The sequence below is a fragment of the Platichthys flesus genome, chromosome 15, assembly GCF_949316205.1.
Source record: "Platichthys flesus chromosome 15, fPlaFle2.1, whole genome shotgun sequence".
Taxonomy (NCBI): Eukaryota; Metazoa; Chordata; class Actinopteri; order Pleuronectiformes; family Pleuronectidae; genus Platichthys; species Platichthys flesus.
In genome coordinates this window covers 23,024,215-23,039,452 of record NC_084959.1, presented here as the reverse complement: position 1 = coordinate 23,039,452, position 15,238 = coordinate 23,024,215, and the positions used below count along the sequence as shown (strand labels likewise).

At 39.7% G+C, this 15,238-nt stretch overlaps 1 protein-coding gene across 3 annotated transcripts in view; it reads left to right on the top strand.

Annotated features, from left to right (window-relative positions):
- The window catches only part of cblb (Cbl proto-oncogene B, E3 ubiquitin protein ligase), a 67,947-nt gene that overhangs the window by 34,092 nt on the left and 18,617 nt on the right, over positions 1 to 15,238 (top strand). For all 3 annotated transcript variants that reach the window (XM_062406324.1, XM_062406323.1, XM_062406322.1), the window contains exons 6-10: positions 2,450 to 2,571; positions 9,476 to 9,613; positions 12,036 to 12,123; positions 12,747 to 12,878; positions 14,641 to 14,841. In XM_062406324.1, the coding sequence (XP_062262308.1) occupies positions 2,450 to 2,571; positions 9,476 to 9,613; positions 12,036 to 12,123; positions 12,747 to 12,878; positions 14,641 to 14,841 (681 nt within the window). The remainder of the gene's footprint in view (positions 1 to 2,449; positions 2,572 to 9,475; positions 9,614 to 12,035; positions 12,124 to 12,746; positions 12,879 to 14,640; positions 14,842 to 15,238) is intronic.

The following is a 15,238-nucleotide window of genomic DNA, read 5'->3' as shown; positions in this document are numbered from 1 at the left end:
TGACACCCATAAGTGCCACATTTAAAACAGGGAGACCAGAAAAGCTATGTCATTCTGGAGTAATCCTTTCTGAGACCCCCGAGGATAAACCAGAAACAGAAAGCATTAAAACAAAAGGATGCTTGAAAAGGCTGGTGTTGTTATTACATGTGTTGACACATCTGCAGGTGTTCCCTTCTCCAAGCTGTGCTTATACCGTGTCTGCTCGTATGATAGGAAGTTTCAAAAATGGCAGAGATGGATGATGCAGACATGGTGGTGGCTTTATGTTGTAGACAGGATATCTGATCAAGGAATCTTCCTAGCCCCTAGTTTATTTTTGCTGAAGTGTAGTATTGCCCTAAACTGAAATAAACCTTTTCTCATACATATGGATGTTGAACGCATTCTTGAAAAATAAATATAGAAAAACCATTTTGCTATTGCATATTTGTATATTTTCAGTTCTATTTTTGTTCCTCTTTGAAAATTATGGTTGTACCCTATGTGGCTTTAGCTCCCTTCTGTTGCCAGATTACAGGCCCATGTGGCTTCAAGATGGCGTGTGGGCGGTGAGGCCTCAAAGTGATGCTTTACTTTGGCACAACCTTTGTACTTTGCACGTTTACTCTAAGCATGAAAAATAAGCATGTGAATACTAGACTGATTTTGTCAGGATGTATTGCTTTTAAGAGGTTAAAAACAAACTGAAACCTCAGATTTATCGCTTTTTGAGTTTTCATAAACTCATGGGCTGTCAGTGTGCTAAAGCAAATACAGTGGTAGATAGTAGTTACCTGGGAAGCCACTTCAAGGCTGGTGTAACTTGTATGTTAGTCCCCTATGGTTGGCCTAATGTCCCTGGCCTGTTGATTCACTGTTTGGGAATCCTGGTGGAGACAAGCGAGGGATCATATAACAAAGTACAAAAATGTGCCAAACATTTGTAAGGTTGGGCAGGTCTTATGCTTAATTACTTAAGTTATTGACTGTGGAAACTAGTTTTACTCTCATGCAAATGTACAAAATGTGTGATGGAACCAATGAATGACAGAACAGTGTTTCGCTTGCTTTCCAGTCTGACTGTGTCCCACTCAATAGTTAAGTGTATTTTTCCATTTGGCTGCCGACCTGCCCCTTTGGGCAGGGCCACTCTCCAGTGTACTGCTCAGATCAACAAACTCACAGAGTGGTTAGGGCTTACTCCATTGCCTTCTCAGCCCAAAGGCCAGTTATTCATTGCCAAACCACCTATACAGTTTGGGCAGCGGATTATTGTCCCTGGTGAGCTCAGCTAACAGGCTGCATGGAGGTGAAAGACGTGGCACCACACCGAGCCAACTGGCAGCCCCACTGATCCCTTCCAACACAATCTTTATGCTCTTAATTCAGGGGATCTAATGAAAACCGCTTCGCTGTCGATACCAATGTTCTTTTTTCAAGAGGCAGAATTCTGAAATTGGGATTTCAGCAACATTATGCATCTCATTTACCTTAAAATAAAATAAGCCTCAAAATCATTGGTACACTAACTTGTAGGTGGAGAATGGTGAAAGTGGGTTACTGATCGAAAGGTAGTGGCTTAAACTACTAGAGTCATACCCAGCAAGTTTAAGTGTAATTAACTGTAGGTTAAACAGTGTTTGTCTCTGATATTCAGTGAGGAAACATAGATTTTTTTTATCAAGAAGTCTACATAGAGGTGAGTTTGTTAGAGGAGTTTCAGTTCATGAAGCCATCAATCATGAGCAGTATACAAGTTTGGCCGGATTTCATTTTGGTGCAGTTAGAGTTCCAGACAAGAAATGAATATAGGCTTAGTTTTTCTGTTAATGAGCTCGATGAAATGAATTACTATATTTGGCTGTACAGGAAGCTGTTGCTGGTTATAGTGTTGCTTTAAGCCGGAAGTGTGGTTGTTACACAGGATGGAAATAATCACTGTGTCATTAAAGATAGACATACACATTTTTTGTTCTCCTGTCTTTGTGTTGTGTTGTGAAGTGTCTCTTTTATATGTGCATATAAAGTTACACATTAATGTCTTGTTGATAACACATTTATTTCAAAGATCATTTATTAAATCTTTGCTGCTGAGCAGTCAAGTAAACTGACTCCTCCCCTCAGCATAATATTAGCTAGTTCTGTTCACCATCAACCATTTTGTCATCTGTATAACTCTGTCCTGCAATGAACCTCAAACCAGCAGTAAACAAAGCCAAACACAGTGAGTTGCAGTGCACAAGCTGCTTCTCATGCTCTTAGTTGTGGAGCTGGCTGGACATCAGAGACCTTAGCCCTAAGCATTTTCTCTCTCGTACATTCACTTTGTTTTTCCTGTTTGGTGACACTCAGAGAATTCAGACGCAGCCAAGTTAACCTACACTTTATCACTTGATGTTGAGCATAATATATGTAGAATGTGTAATAATTTGTTTTGTGTTAACAACTCTGGATGGTCTTTTTTCAGCCATGGGGATCAATTCTGAGGAACTGGAACTTCCTAGCAGTGACACACCCCGGGTACATGGCCTTCCTTACCTATGATGAAGTCAAAGCCCGACTGCACAAGTATATCAACAAGCCTGGAAGGTATGGTTACTGAGTGGTTTTTCAAGTACCTAACAGTTGTTAATTACATGGAAAATACTACACAGCAGTTTCACATAAGTCAACCCAACCAGAAATTAAAAACTGTGCATATGTTGAAGAATGATGGAGCGTAAGTACACCTGAGGATTAGAGTGGTTTAGAGCTGAATCACTTTCTGTAATTTTACCAAATTGACAAGGTGACATTCACTCTCAGTTGATACCACAGCTGATGGTACACAGCTTTGTCTGTCAGTATTGATGTGAACAGAAAGAGCAGTACCTTCTTAAGACACTGTCCAAAAATGTGCAATTGATATCATATCTGCCTGCTGTCAATGATGGCTGATGTATTTTGACTCCACCCCAGCTATAGCTATGCTTAGTTAATATGACATTATATTGTCCTTATTTTATTTTCCCACAAAAGTGTCATGTGCTATTTTTGTCCAATTACCCATGTGCCAAAAGTTAGACTAGTTTGATGACCATAAATTGGATAATTCATATCAATTACATTTTATTTGTAAAGTGCCAAATCCTAACAAACATTATCCCAAGCTAGTTGAAATAATACAACAATCAAGAATTTTGGCGACTGCTGAGAGAAAATACTCTTTAATTTAATTACAAGGAACTTTTCATTTTCATTGACTTTGGCTCCTCTGTGGACAAAAGCGGTAGTGTTTCCACTGTCTCCTGTCGTAAAAACCTTGTATAGCCAGCATTTGCATTGGTTTTGGAAGGAGTTTGTAAGAGACCTAGATTTGGCAAAGAACAAACATTGGAGGATTGGTCTGTATGGGTTAGTCTTCAGCTTAGCGCGTAGCCCAGCTTCTGTTTCCTCTTCCTCCACCGCCTGTGTCATTTCCTGTGGGATGGTAATTCCGGTGGTCCCTGGGGCATGTAGGATCTCTGGGGGGATTAAAGTGTTGAGACTAAACCCCATGCCAGCAGAAACGGAATCAGCTTTTCGGGCTTGACTATCATAGTCCAGCCATCAGCCTCGACACATTGTATAGTGTCAACCCAAAACGGAACTCAATGAGGACATCTTGTTATATGAATGAATATTTGCTGCTTATAGTGCATGAGCCAAAGGGGTTTTCAAATTTTTAGTATCCACAGCCATATTGTTTGGCTGACTGCAGAAGGTCAGTGGTTTTTCTCGTACTCGTGCTCTCTGTGCGTTTCCTCTAAGCTCATGGACTTTGCACTGGAATGACCTCAAACAAATAAAAATTCCCTTATAGGCTTTGGAAAGGTAGAAACGACATATTCAGCCTTGTTTGGCCAACCCAAAGTCCCATGGTGAGCTATATTATCTAAGATGGTGCCGCGGACGGCTGCTTCACGCTGCTTTGTCTTGTTTTGTTAGTTAATTCAGTTTTTTTATTGCTTTTCTTATGTGGGTTGTATTTATTGTGTTTTTATGTTTTTATGTTTCTATGTTCTTTGTATGCACCAATAACCAGAGACAATTCATTGAAGGTGTAAACCTACTTGGCAATAAATACTTTCTGATTCTGATTAAGCCACACAGACTTGAAGACTTGGCACTGTATATAGGCACAGGCCACAGACACACGATATGGGAGCATAATAACAAACTCTATAAAGTAGGGACAAAAGCAGAGGAGATGATGGTCTTAAAACGTCTATAACCTCAAACATCCCCGCTATGGAATAAATGTAATTTTCAATTAGCTGGCCAACCTTTCACATTCCACCCGTGGTCACATAAAGCGGTTTGTATTTTCTTCAACATTTTCAATAACACTGGCCTTTGTTCAATCCAAAACATCAAAGTGGATTAGGATTTACTGTTCACTGGTCACCTCTTGCTTTCTTTACTTGAGGCTAGAGTTGTAGCGGTACATATATCTGAACCCAAAAAAGTTGGTACGGTCCTCTCAGTTCGGTACGCACATGTATCGAACAACTGAGTTAGTCCATGTGCGGAACTTATTTTTGTGCGTCTCAAATTCCAAGGGACAACTTTAGCGATGGACCGGATGTGCGGTCGGCTCTGGTCATAGCGACAACAGTGTGAAGACCCTACCTCATCAGTTAACTCCGCTGTGTGCGAACACTTCAAAGACAAGTAGATCCTACAAAAGCCGACATTGCGCAACCCTAACTCTAATTGTCCTAGCATGAGAGTGTTCTCCACAGAGGGGAAATTGTTAGTGCCAGTAGGGCCACACTCTACAAACAATGTGGACTAATACAAATATGTATATTTGATAATGTTAATCATACAATACAATAACTGCAGTTTAAGAGAGGCGGTGGACTAGTGGCAGAAACTTGGACTATGGGCAGAAAAGGTCTCTGGTTCGTCTCTGGTTAGACTCCACGGAGAAACAACAAAAAGACGAACCTGGATTGATCTGTCCAAAAATCCAAGAGGATTCTCCCTACCCTGTCTAGTGCCCCTGAGCAAGGCACCTTACTCCCCAACATCTGCTACCTGTGCGCCATACATGGCTGCTCACTGCTCTGTGTATCCTTCACCAGATGGGTTAAAAGCATAGGTTAAATTTCCCTACCTGCATGAGTGTGCCTGTCCATGTCTGTGCATGTGTTTGGGACAAATAAATGTATCTTAATCTTAAGTACAGTTAATTTAATTATTATTATTATTTTCATTAATAAGTGTTTACTAAAAATTACGTAGGTACGAAAGACACACCTAACCAGGGTTGAATAAAAATAAATAGACAATCGGTTTAATATTTTCTCCTCGTTTCTACCGTACCGAAAATGTACCAAGCCAGGACCTCAAAACCGAGGTACGTACTTAACCGTGACTTTTGTGTACCGTTACAGCCCTACTTGAGGCTGAGATCAGCTATGAAGGTTTGCTTAGCCAAATTACATCACTGAAGTGAATTCTTGCAATAGCTGGGTACAAGTTTGAAAATAATAATAACGTATGAATTAATCACATGAAATCCATGCATCCAGTGTGCAAAGGCCTGAAGCTTGATCAGATTCTGCTTTGCTGTTTACATAGATACATTTTTATTCATCTAAAAGTGTCGAAATTTCTTTCCAGCAGAGCTAGAGAGAAACACCTCATGAACCCTCACTGGTCTAATTTATTAATATGATCATGTTTGAAGCTGTAAAGCTGAAAATATCATTCAGAAATATTGACTGTTTCTGAATTTCCATTTGGATTATGTATGTCATGAATCTCATCCTTTACTGTCACACGTCTGAGTCACAATCTGAGTAACCTTCCGAAATCGTCTTATTACTGTCTTATATATTCATAGTCCATGTCATACCTATGTTTCCAACCTCATGATAGCATCAGAGTGTAAATGATCCCTTAAACAAACAGCAGAAATATTTTTCATCGAAGGATATCCTGTTTTAGACCAGTTTAAACTGTGGAGTTGGATACCTATATATACAGTGGATATAAAAAGTGTACACACCCCTGTTAATATGCAAGGTTTTTGTGATGTAAACAAATGAGACAAAGATAAATCCAGTCTGAACTTTTCCACCTTTAATGTGACCTATAACGTGAACAATTCAGTTGAAAAAACAAACTGAAATCTTTTAGAGGGAAAAATAAAAATAAAAAACTAAATGAATGCATAAGTGTGAACACCCTCTTATAACTGGGGATGTGGCTGTATTCAAAGTTAACACCAATGAAATTCAAACTCATGTTAAATAGTAGTCAGTACACACCTGCCATCATTTACAGTGACTCTGATTAATCCCAAATAAAGTTCAACTGTTCTTATAGGATTTACCCGACATTCTGTTAGTTGCAACCTACAGCAAGAGCCATGGTTCGCAGAGAGCTTCCTAAGCATTAGAGGGATCTCATTGTTGAAAGGTATCGGTCAAGATAGGGTTCAAAATATTTCCAAGGTATTAGATATACCACGGAACACAGTGAAGACAGCCATCATCAAGTGGAGAAAACAGCACAACAGTGAGATTACCAAGAACTGGACATCCCTGCAAAATTTATGAAAAGACAAGAAGAAAACTGGTCAGGAGGCTATCAAGAGGCGACAGCTACATTAAAGGAGCTGCAGGAATTTCTGGCAAGGACTGGCCTCTGTACTACATGTGACAACATCCTCCATATTCTTTGTATGTTTGGGCTAAGGGGAAGGTTGGCAAGACCGAAACTTTTCTTACCAAGAAAAACATCAAAGCCTGGCTAAATTTAGCAAAAACGTACATGAAGTCTCCAAAAGCATGTGAGAAAATGTTTTGTGGTCTGATAAATCCGAGGTTGAACTTTTAGGCCATAATTCAAAAAGGTATGTTTGGCCCAAAAACAAAACTGCATATTCACCTGAAGAACACCATACCCACAGTGAAGCATGGTGGTGGCAGCATCATGCTTTGGGGCTGTTTTACTTCAGCTGGAACAGGGCCCTTAGTCAAGGTGGAAGGATTTCTGAACAGTTAAATAATACCAGTCAGATTTGGCACAAACCTTCAGGCTTCTGTTAGAAAGCTGAAGATGAAGAGGAATTTCACCTATCAGCTCGACAACGACCCAAAGCATAAATTAAAATCAACAAAATCATGGCTTCACCAGAAGAACATTCATGTTTTGGAATAACCCAGCCAGACCCTAGACCTTATTCCAATTGAACATCTGTGGGCTGATCGGAAGAAGGCTGTGCACAGAAGATGCCCTGGCAAACTGACTGAGTCCTTCTGCAAATAAGAGTGGGCAAATATTGCCAAGTCAAGATGTGCCATGCTATTAGACTCCTACCCCAAAAGACTGAGTGCTGTAATAAAATCAAAAGTTGCTTCAACAAAGTATTAGGTTAAGGGTGTCCACTCTTATGCTACCAGGTTATTGTAAGTTTTTTTTTTGTATTTTTCCTCCTAAAAGATTTCAGTTTAATTTTCAACTGAATTGTTCACGTTATAGATCACATTAAAAGTGAAAAAAGTTCAGACAGGATTTAGCTTTGTCTCATTTGTTTACATCACAAAACCCTTGAAATTGAACAGGGGTGTGTAGACTTTTTATATCCACTGTATACAGGTGGGTGCAATCTGCACACAGCACCTCACTTTCAGCTATGAAATTCAAACTCATTGCATCACAGCTTTCTAAAAAAAGATAATCGACACAGTTTGTGCGTGCATCTGTGGATGTATGTGGCTGTGGCATGTGCTGGGACAAATGCTGACAAGCTGTGTTTGATGGGGTACCAATGCTGAGGGTTTTTATGTCAACATGTCAAGTTACTGGTGGTGAAGAAGAATGCAGCTCAAGAAACTACCTTTAGGAACACTGCTAAAGATGGTGTTGGTCTGTAAGGAATGTGGATGGGGTTTACTTAGTGTCTGAGTATGCAAATGTGAGGGTAGCAGATCTCCGAGTGAAAACCATTGTTATGAACCAACAGTGGAACAAACACACAGACAGACACACAGCTGTGCGGGCGGAGGCAATCATTTCAGATGAGCTGCAACATGTTACCACTTCAACTCACTCAGACACACTCAAACACACAACCGCACCTACACACATGCAAAAATAAACTTATATGCAAACACTTGGATGAGTCCGATCCTACATATCCAGTGAAAAGTCACCTCACGCTTTACCGAACATTTCTCAATGTAACGTCTGTCCTTACACTTTATTTGTCTCAGTGGCTTTGTTGTGGTTGGAGATGGGATCATGCTGTTGTCAAGGCTCACTCCAAATCCAGTTTTCTTGCTGGACTGCATTTAAAACTCTTCCTCTGTCAATTTTTTTCACACATATCCTTTTTTTATTCAGATGTGAGTTACACAGAGAATTTGCTCTTTGATGAACTTTAATCAATGCAGCAAAAGCACCTTTGAGCGATCTTGTTCAGTTAAATATGAGAGGCAAAGGGAAAAAGTTCAAGGTTGCCATTTCACATCATTTTGTCAGTTGTTGAAGTGTTCGAGTTGTAATCCTCTTCAATTGTCCTCAAATGAAGTTGATCACATAAGTTCAGTGCTGCTCACACTTACACACACTTACGTACACACACACACAGTCGTTTCTCCATGATTTCATTGGACATTACATTGACTAACATTGATATCCAGGAGACTTACTCTAACTTTAACCATGGTAACTACTTGCCTCACCCTAACCTAAACCTAACCTTAACCTAAAACATGTATAAACATGATTTACATTACAGGGATTTACTTTTTGTCCCCATAGGGAGACAAGTTACCATAATGTGACAGTGTTAAAAGATTAAGGTCCCCACAACATGAGTTATACCTGGACCCCACACACGTAAACAGTTCCTCCTGAGGAAGTGGTTGGTGTGCAGCTCAATGCTGTGGTCGCATGTAATCATACGAATAATGAGGGATCTTGTTGAGACCTTGACATATTTGAGAACGCTCACATACTCAAACTGATAACGTGCTTAGCATACATTATCTCTTGTGACAGAGGGATCAATGCTAAGAGACCAGAATACATGACTGTGCAGTACGCTGAGTTTTTGAGCCTAAATAAAATATCTGATGAGTGAGCAAATGATAACTTGAAAGGAAAGCACCTCCCAGGCTGAATACGAAGCATTTTATACAAAGCCAGGTACTATTTTACTAAAGAGGAAAAAACACTTTTATACAGTATCAGTAGTAAATTCAAAAAGTAGCATATACAGAAGAATACAATGGATAAAAGTAACAAAAACGAGACACAAAATGAGAATGTATATAATCAGGTGTAAAGATGAGAGAATTACTGTGGAATAGAGCATGAGTTGATTCTGTGTAGTTGTGCTTATAAATGCTAATTTTAAAAGAAAAGTAAATCAACTTTTCATCCAAAAATGGATGCACTGATTGTTTTGCACATTGTGAACCATGTTCATCTCTCCTCCCTCCATCTCTTACAGTTACATCTTCAGACTGAGTTGTACTCGGCTGGGCCAGTGGGCCATTGGTTATGTGACTAATGATGGGAACATACTGCAAACCATCCCCCACAACAAGCCACTGTTCCAGGCCCTCATCGATGGCTTCAGGGAGGGCTTGTATGTATCCCATCATACACACAAACACACTCTTTCGTTGTAGCTCACCCTCTGCTCACATATTACAAGTTGTGCTGAATTATCCACATGTGAATGAGCTGCACACAAATGAGAAATTATCTGCTAGTTGCATGGCCCTTAAATGTCTCACTGCAGACCTTCTGGAGGACCTAACTTTCCTGAAAGCCACTGCCTAGTTTATGGTTATTTATCTAGCAAGAGCCATGCTACCTGAAGAAAATATCAGGCCATAAAAGCCCAAATTTGGTGCCTCTCATTCTACTGCCCCGGTTGCTTCGAACACACTGATCTTTTCTACCTGATTGTTAACATGTACTGCTTTTGCCATTCACTTTGTTTCAAACAAAGCAGGACACGATGATCCACAGTGACAAGATAAACCAAACATTAAAATGGATGAAATATATATTTTTCCAACATGTGACTGGTCCAACTGATAACCGCGGCCAAAATTAATGAAGAAATAAGATTACTGTGACTTTTCGTCAAATGCCATATTAATGGCATGGCATTAAAGTTCATTAACTCGCCGTGAAACACGAAATTGCTGTAACTTCCGTGTTCATGGTTCTATCTCACTCAAACTACATGTGTGTGTTAACATCCCCCCCCTGAAGATATTCATGTCGGTTTAAGGAATGGGTTTGGCAGAATAACTGACTAGCGCCCCATAAAGGGCAGCCCCGGCACCACGTTTGGCCGACACGTACAAAAATCGATGGGGACATGTGTCTTTTCATAACAAAGAAATAAGTGTCTAGGATATATATGCTAGCCCAAACGGGAAGCCCACCATTTTGGCTTTAGTGGCCGTTTTGCCATATTCCACATTTTTACTTTGAAGTACTTGGTCCAGGGCTATCATCAGTCAACATCAAATTAAGATGAGTTTCATCACAACAAGATGGAGATGAAAACTGGATTGATTTTTCGTCACACCGTCTGACCGTCGCGTGGCGTCAAAGTTTGATTAAACACCGTCAAAACACGAGGTTCTGTATCTCGGACATACATTGTTAATCGAGTCCAAACTATTCATGTAAGACAAGAGTCCTGGCCTGATGACATCTACAGAGGAATTATGACTTGAAATCACAGCGCCCCCTGGTGGCAACATGTTTTATACTTTGAAGAACTGCTCCTGGCTGTTTTACAATATACAGCTCAAAAGAGCTCATTCAAGTCATTGGATCATGGTCAGAATTGTGACATTTCCTCAAACCGTGTAAACATTGATGTGCGGCGAAGTATGGTCCTTCGCCAAAGGACACGATTTTGTTACACCTCAAGTTTAACACGCTTTGAGGAAATGTGCCAATTCTGACTATGATCCAATGACTTGACTGAGCGCTTTTGAGCTGTATATTGTAAAGCAGTTTAATCGAGTCTAGTTTGGACTCGTTTTAACAATGTATGTCCGAGATACAGAACCTCGTGTTTTGATGGCATTTAATCACACTTTGATGCCACGGTCACACGGTGTGACGAAAAATAGATCTCTGAATCAGTTTTCATCTCTATCTTGTTGTGATGACACTCATCTTAATTTTAAGTTGATCTGATCATAGCCCTGGTACAAGTACTTCAGAGTAAAAATGTGGAATATGGCCGAAATGGACACTAAAGCCAAAATGGCGGGCTTCCTGTTTGGTCTAGTATATATATCCAAGAGACTTATTTGTTTGTTATGAAAAGACGCATGTCCCCTTCGATTTTTGTACATGTCGGCCAAACTTGGTGACTGAGCTGCCCTTTAGGGGGTGCTAGTCATTTATTTTGCCACGCCCATTCATTAAAACCTTCTGAATATCTTCAGGGGGGGGGGGGGGGGGGGGCTGTTGATACACACACGTAGTTTGAGGGAGATGGACCCATGAACACGGAAGTTATAGGGATTTCGTGTGTCATGGCGAGTTTATGAACTTTGATGCCACGCCATTAATAATCCAAATGATGAAAAGTCACAGTCATCTTATGGCTACATTATCAATGTTGTGAGACCCGTTTGATACAGTTTGACATGGTTTGTCAAATGGATGAGGAGGAACAAAAACAAGACATTTCCTGTTGCCACCAGGGGGCGCTTGGATTTTTAGTCACGATTTCTGTATAGATGTCTTCAGGTCGCGACTCATGTCTTACATGTCTAGTTTGGACTAGATTAAACAAAATATGTCCAAGATACAGAAGCTCGTGTTTTGATGGCGTGTCATCAAAGTTTGACGCCACGCCACGGCCACACGGTATGACGAAAAGTTGCTTTTTTGCACTGATAGACTTTTTTGTACTTTTTTAGCAGTAAGTGAAAAGCATCCTAGAGAAATGGCAAAAAGACATGAGCGAATATTCTTATGTGTATTTATATCTGCTGTCTCGCTAAAACTTCTTTCTTCATTTGCAGCTACTTGTTCCCTGATGGTCGCAGTTACAATCCTGACCTCACTGATTTATGTGAGCCGACGCCTCATGATCACATCAAAGTCACACAAGTAGGTTTGTGTGTTTGTGAACACATTGTCATGGATTTTTTGTGACACAAAGCCAGAAGCTCAATCTTTTTTATGATATTTAAGCGTTGTAAATGTTTACTAAAAAGGATCAAACATATGATGTAATATGTGTGGGTGTCTTTGAAAAAAACTGAAGCTCCAGTCTCTCCAAACTATATAACTCCATAACATCTGCTGTTACATGATGCATCATTGTACGACTGTTTGGCTTTCTGATTTATTTAGATTTATTCAGAAACTGAATGTTGTGCATAGTGAGGCTGAAGCTCTATTTCCAGCTTTATTTCCAGTTTGAAAACAACCATTGAAAGCACAGGTAGTGAAATGTTCACCCAGTCAGCCTTAGTGTTTCATAGATTTTTTAAGTCTTAGTTAATGGCTGTTTTTTGTGGCTGTGAATATCGTATTTGAGGATGGAGAAGTGTGTATTGCTTCATCCAAACAGTGTGTCATTTAACATATAGATAAAATGGAAATTGTCGTGTGATTCGTTTAACGGAGATTTTACTTTAATTGAGATCAGATAGATGAATAATCTAAATATGTATATTTTGATCCCTGAATCAAGTGATGACTAACAGGAGTTTGCTCTGCCTAAACAGGAACAGTATGAGCTCTACTGCGAAATGGGCTCCACCTTCCAGCTTTGTAAGATCTGCGCTGAGAACGACAAAGATGTCAAGATCGAACCTTGTGGTCATCTGATGTGCACGTCCTGTCTTACAGCTTGGCAGGTAAAGAAATTCTCCACACACCAGTAAAACTTGTTTGCGTATGCTTACAAGTGAAAGGGTGTCTAATTAAGCAGCTGAAGAGGAAGACCCCGCTCTCACCCCTTTCTCACTTTCTTCTACGGTCCTTGTTTCTGCCCAAATCAAATTTCTATATATCGGTCATAGAGGAAGTCAAAAGCAGCAGCAGTGTATCAGTGTATTTTCTTTATTTATAACATCACTGCTGTATAATACCATTAAATACTTATTCTGTTTTTCTAGCTAAAGTGATGTTCTGTTGATGAGAACATATACGGGATGACCACTAAAGTCTCTCCGTCTGTCACTCACATTAAGTCCTGGATCAGCGGCACTTCTCTTGATATTTTTAACATTTTACAAAATTATCAAAATTCAAATTCAGCCAAAATGTTTTGAAACAATAGATCTGACATTGATAAGTTATAACCCTGATTTAAATGTCTTTTTGTTTTTTTTTGACTGTATTTATAGCGCTTTGCTTTTGTAGTCTTAGTTACACTACTGAGTATATTTCTCCATGGACATCATTGAAATGGTGAGTCAGAGTAAGAGGAAACCCTCCTCCCATGTAACGGTGAGTAACCCAGCACCAGTCCGTTCAAGGTCATTGACAAAGTGGGGCTTCCTTGACTTTCTGTATATTATTCACTAGGATTGCAACAAACACACTCCTCCCTCAGAGATGTCTGATAGTCTATGCACTACAACATCCTGGTCTCTTTATTGACCATTTTTGGGATCACATGAGGTCTCTCTTGTTTTTAGCTATTAGTTTAATCCCAAATCAATGTTGTGAGGACACATAATGATTCTCTTTGGCTTTTCTGTGTGTTGTTTTGTGGTTTGTGTGGCTCACTTCTAATTCTATCAAATGTTAGAAAGTGGTAACTATTTCAACCAACAAAGTATTAAGTCATTTTTGTAACATGTACCATCTGAGTGATGCCAACAGAGACAGTTCAGTTATTTCATTTCTATCCATAGAAAATGTATCTGGTGAATCTGGTAAAACTGGTTAGTACATTTATTAATACTATAATTATAACCTTCAGCTTTTGTCTACTCAGATATTTGTGTTACCCCATCTGTTCCTTTTCTTGTTTCTCAGGTGAAATTTCCTGATAAAAATGAACATGAGGCATTCAAATGATCTCTACAATGTTTCTAAATAGGGTCCTGGAGGAATAGTTATCTCAGCTGTCTGTTGTTGTGTTTTTTTTTTAGTGTCTATGATAATCACACCGTCTCTTTCCTCCGTGCTCCCTTCCTTTTCATTGTCCAATCCTTCTCCTCCCAATCTTATTTGGAGTAGGTTTCAAACATACTTTTGGGGGTTTCTCCACTAAGTCTCCACTATGTCTGATACAATTTCAGCTTTATTCTCTGTAAACATGGTCTGCCTTTGATTGAAGCCACAGAGTCAGAAGAGAGAGAGATGGACTGAAAACCCAAAGCGCCTTTATTATCTGATTTATGACCTTAGTTTGACAGGGGCTACCATGTGGAATATGTACATGTGGCCAAGTTTAAGAACTGTGTTTACCCAGGAAGAAATCTATATGAGCAAGTGTCCAGTCACCTGCTAGTCGTTTCACGAATGAGGGGAAAAGCCTAAATCTCTTTTTGTTAATTTAACTGAAACAAGGTAAAGTTTTTCACCTGATTTATCCTGTCTGTGTGAGAGAGAGAAAGAGAGAGAGAGATATTGTTTCATGCAGTCTCTCCTCTTCGTCTGTTCCAGGAATCAGATGGTCAGGGTTGTCCCTTCTGCCGTTGTGAGATCAAAGGCACAGAGCCCATCATTGTGGATCCCTTTGACCCACGAAATGAGGGCACTAAGTGCTTCTTCCTGGACCAGCACAGCTGCCACATGCTGGAGCTGGATGACGAGGAAGACCGAGAGGACTGCCTGGTCATGAATGGACTTGCTAACATCAGAAAGGTAAACATTTGATCTATTGTCTTGTGGGGGAAAATACTTTTAATTTGCCCTTTTTCTCTTCAACATTCATATTTATAAAAGAAGTAAGAATGACATGACAATGACAATGAAAAAGACTGTCATTTTAAACTTGATATGCAGAATGAATTTGGTTTAATTTCAAGGTTAAGTAGGATAGGAATGACTGGATCATTGTGCTTCTAACTGGGGTGCACATTTAAACACAAGGATTCATTTATCCATTTATTGAATGGGCTTAAAAATGGTGGAGGATTGAGGAACGTGTCACAGATGGTAAGATTGATGGATTAATGAGTTTTTGTACCAAAAAACAAACATAAATCAGGATATTGCTATGCGTACCATAACAGAAAATTATTCACCTGAACATAAGGAG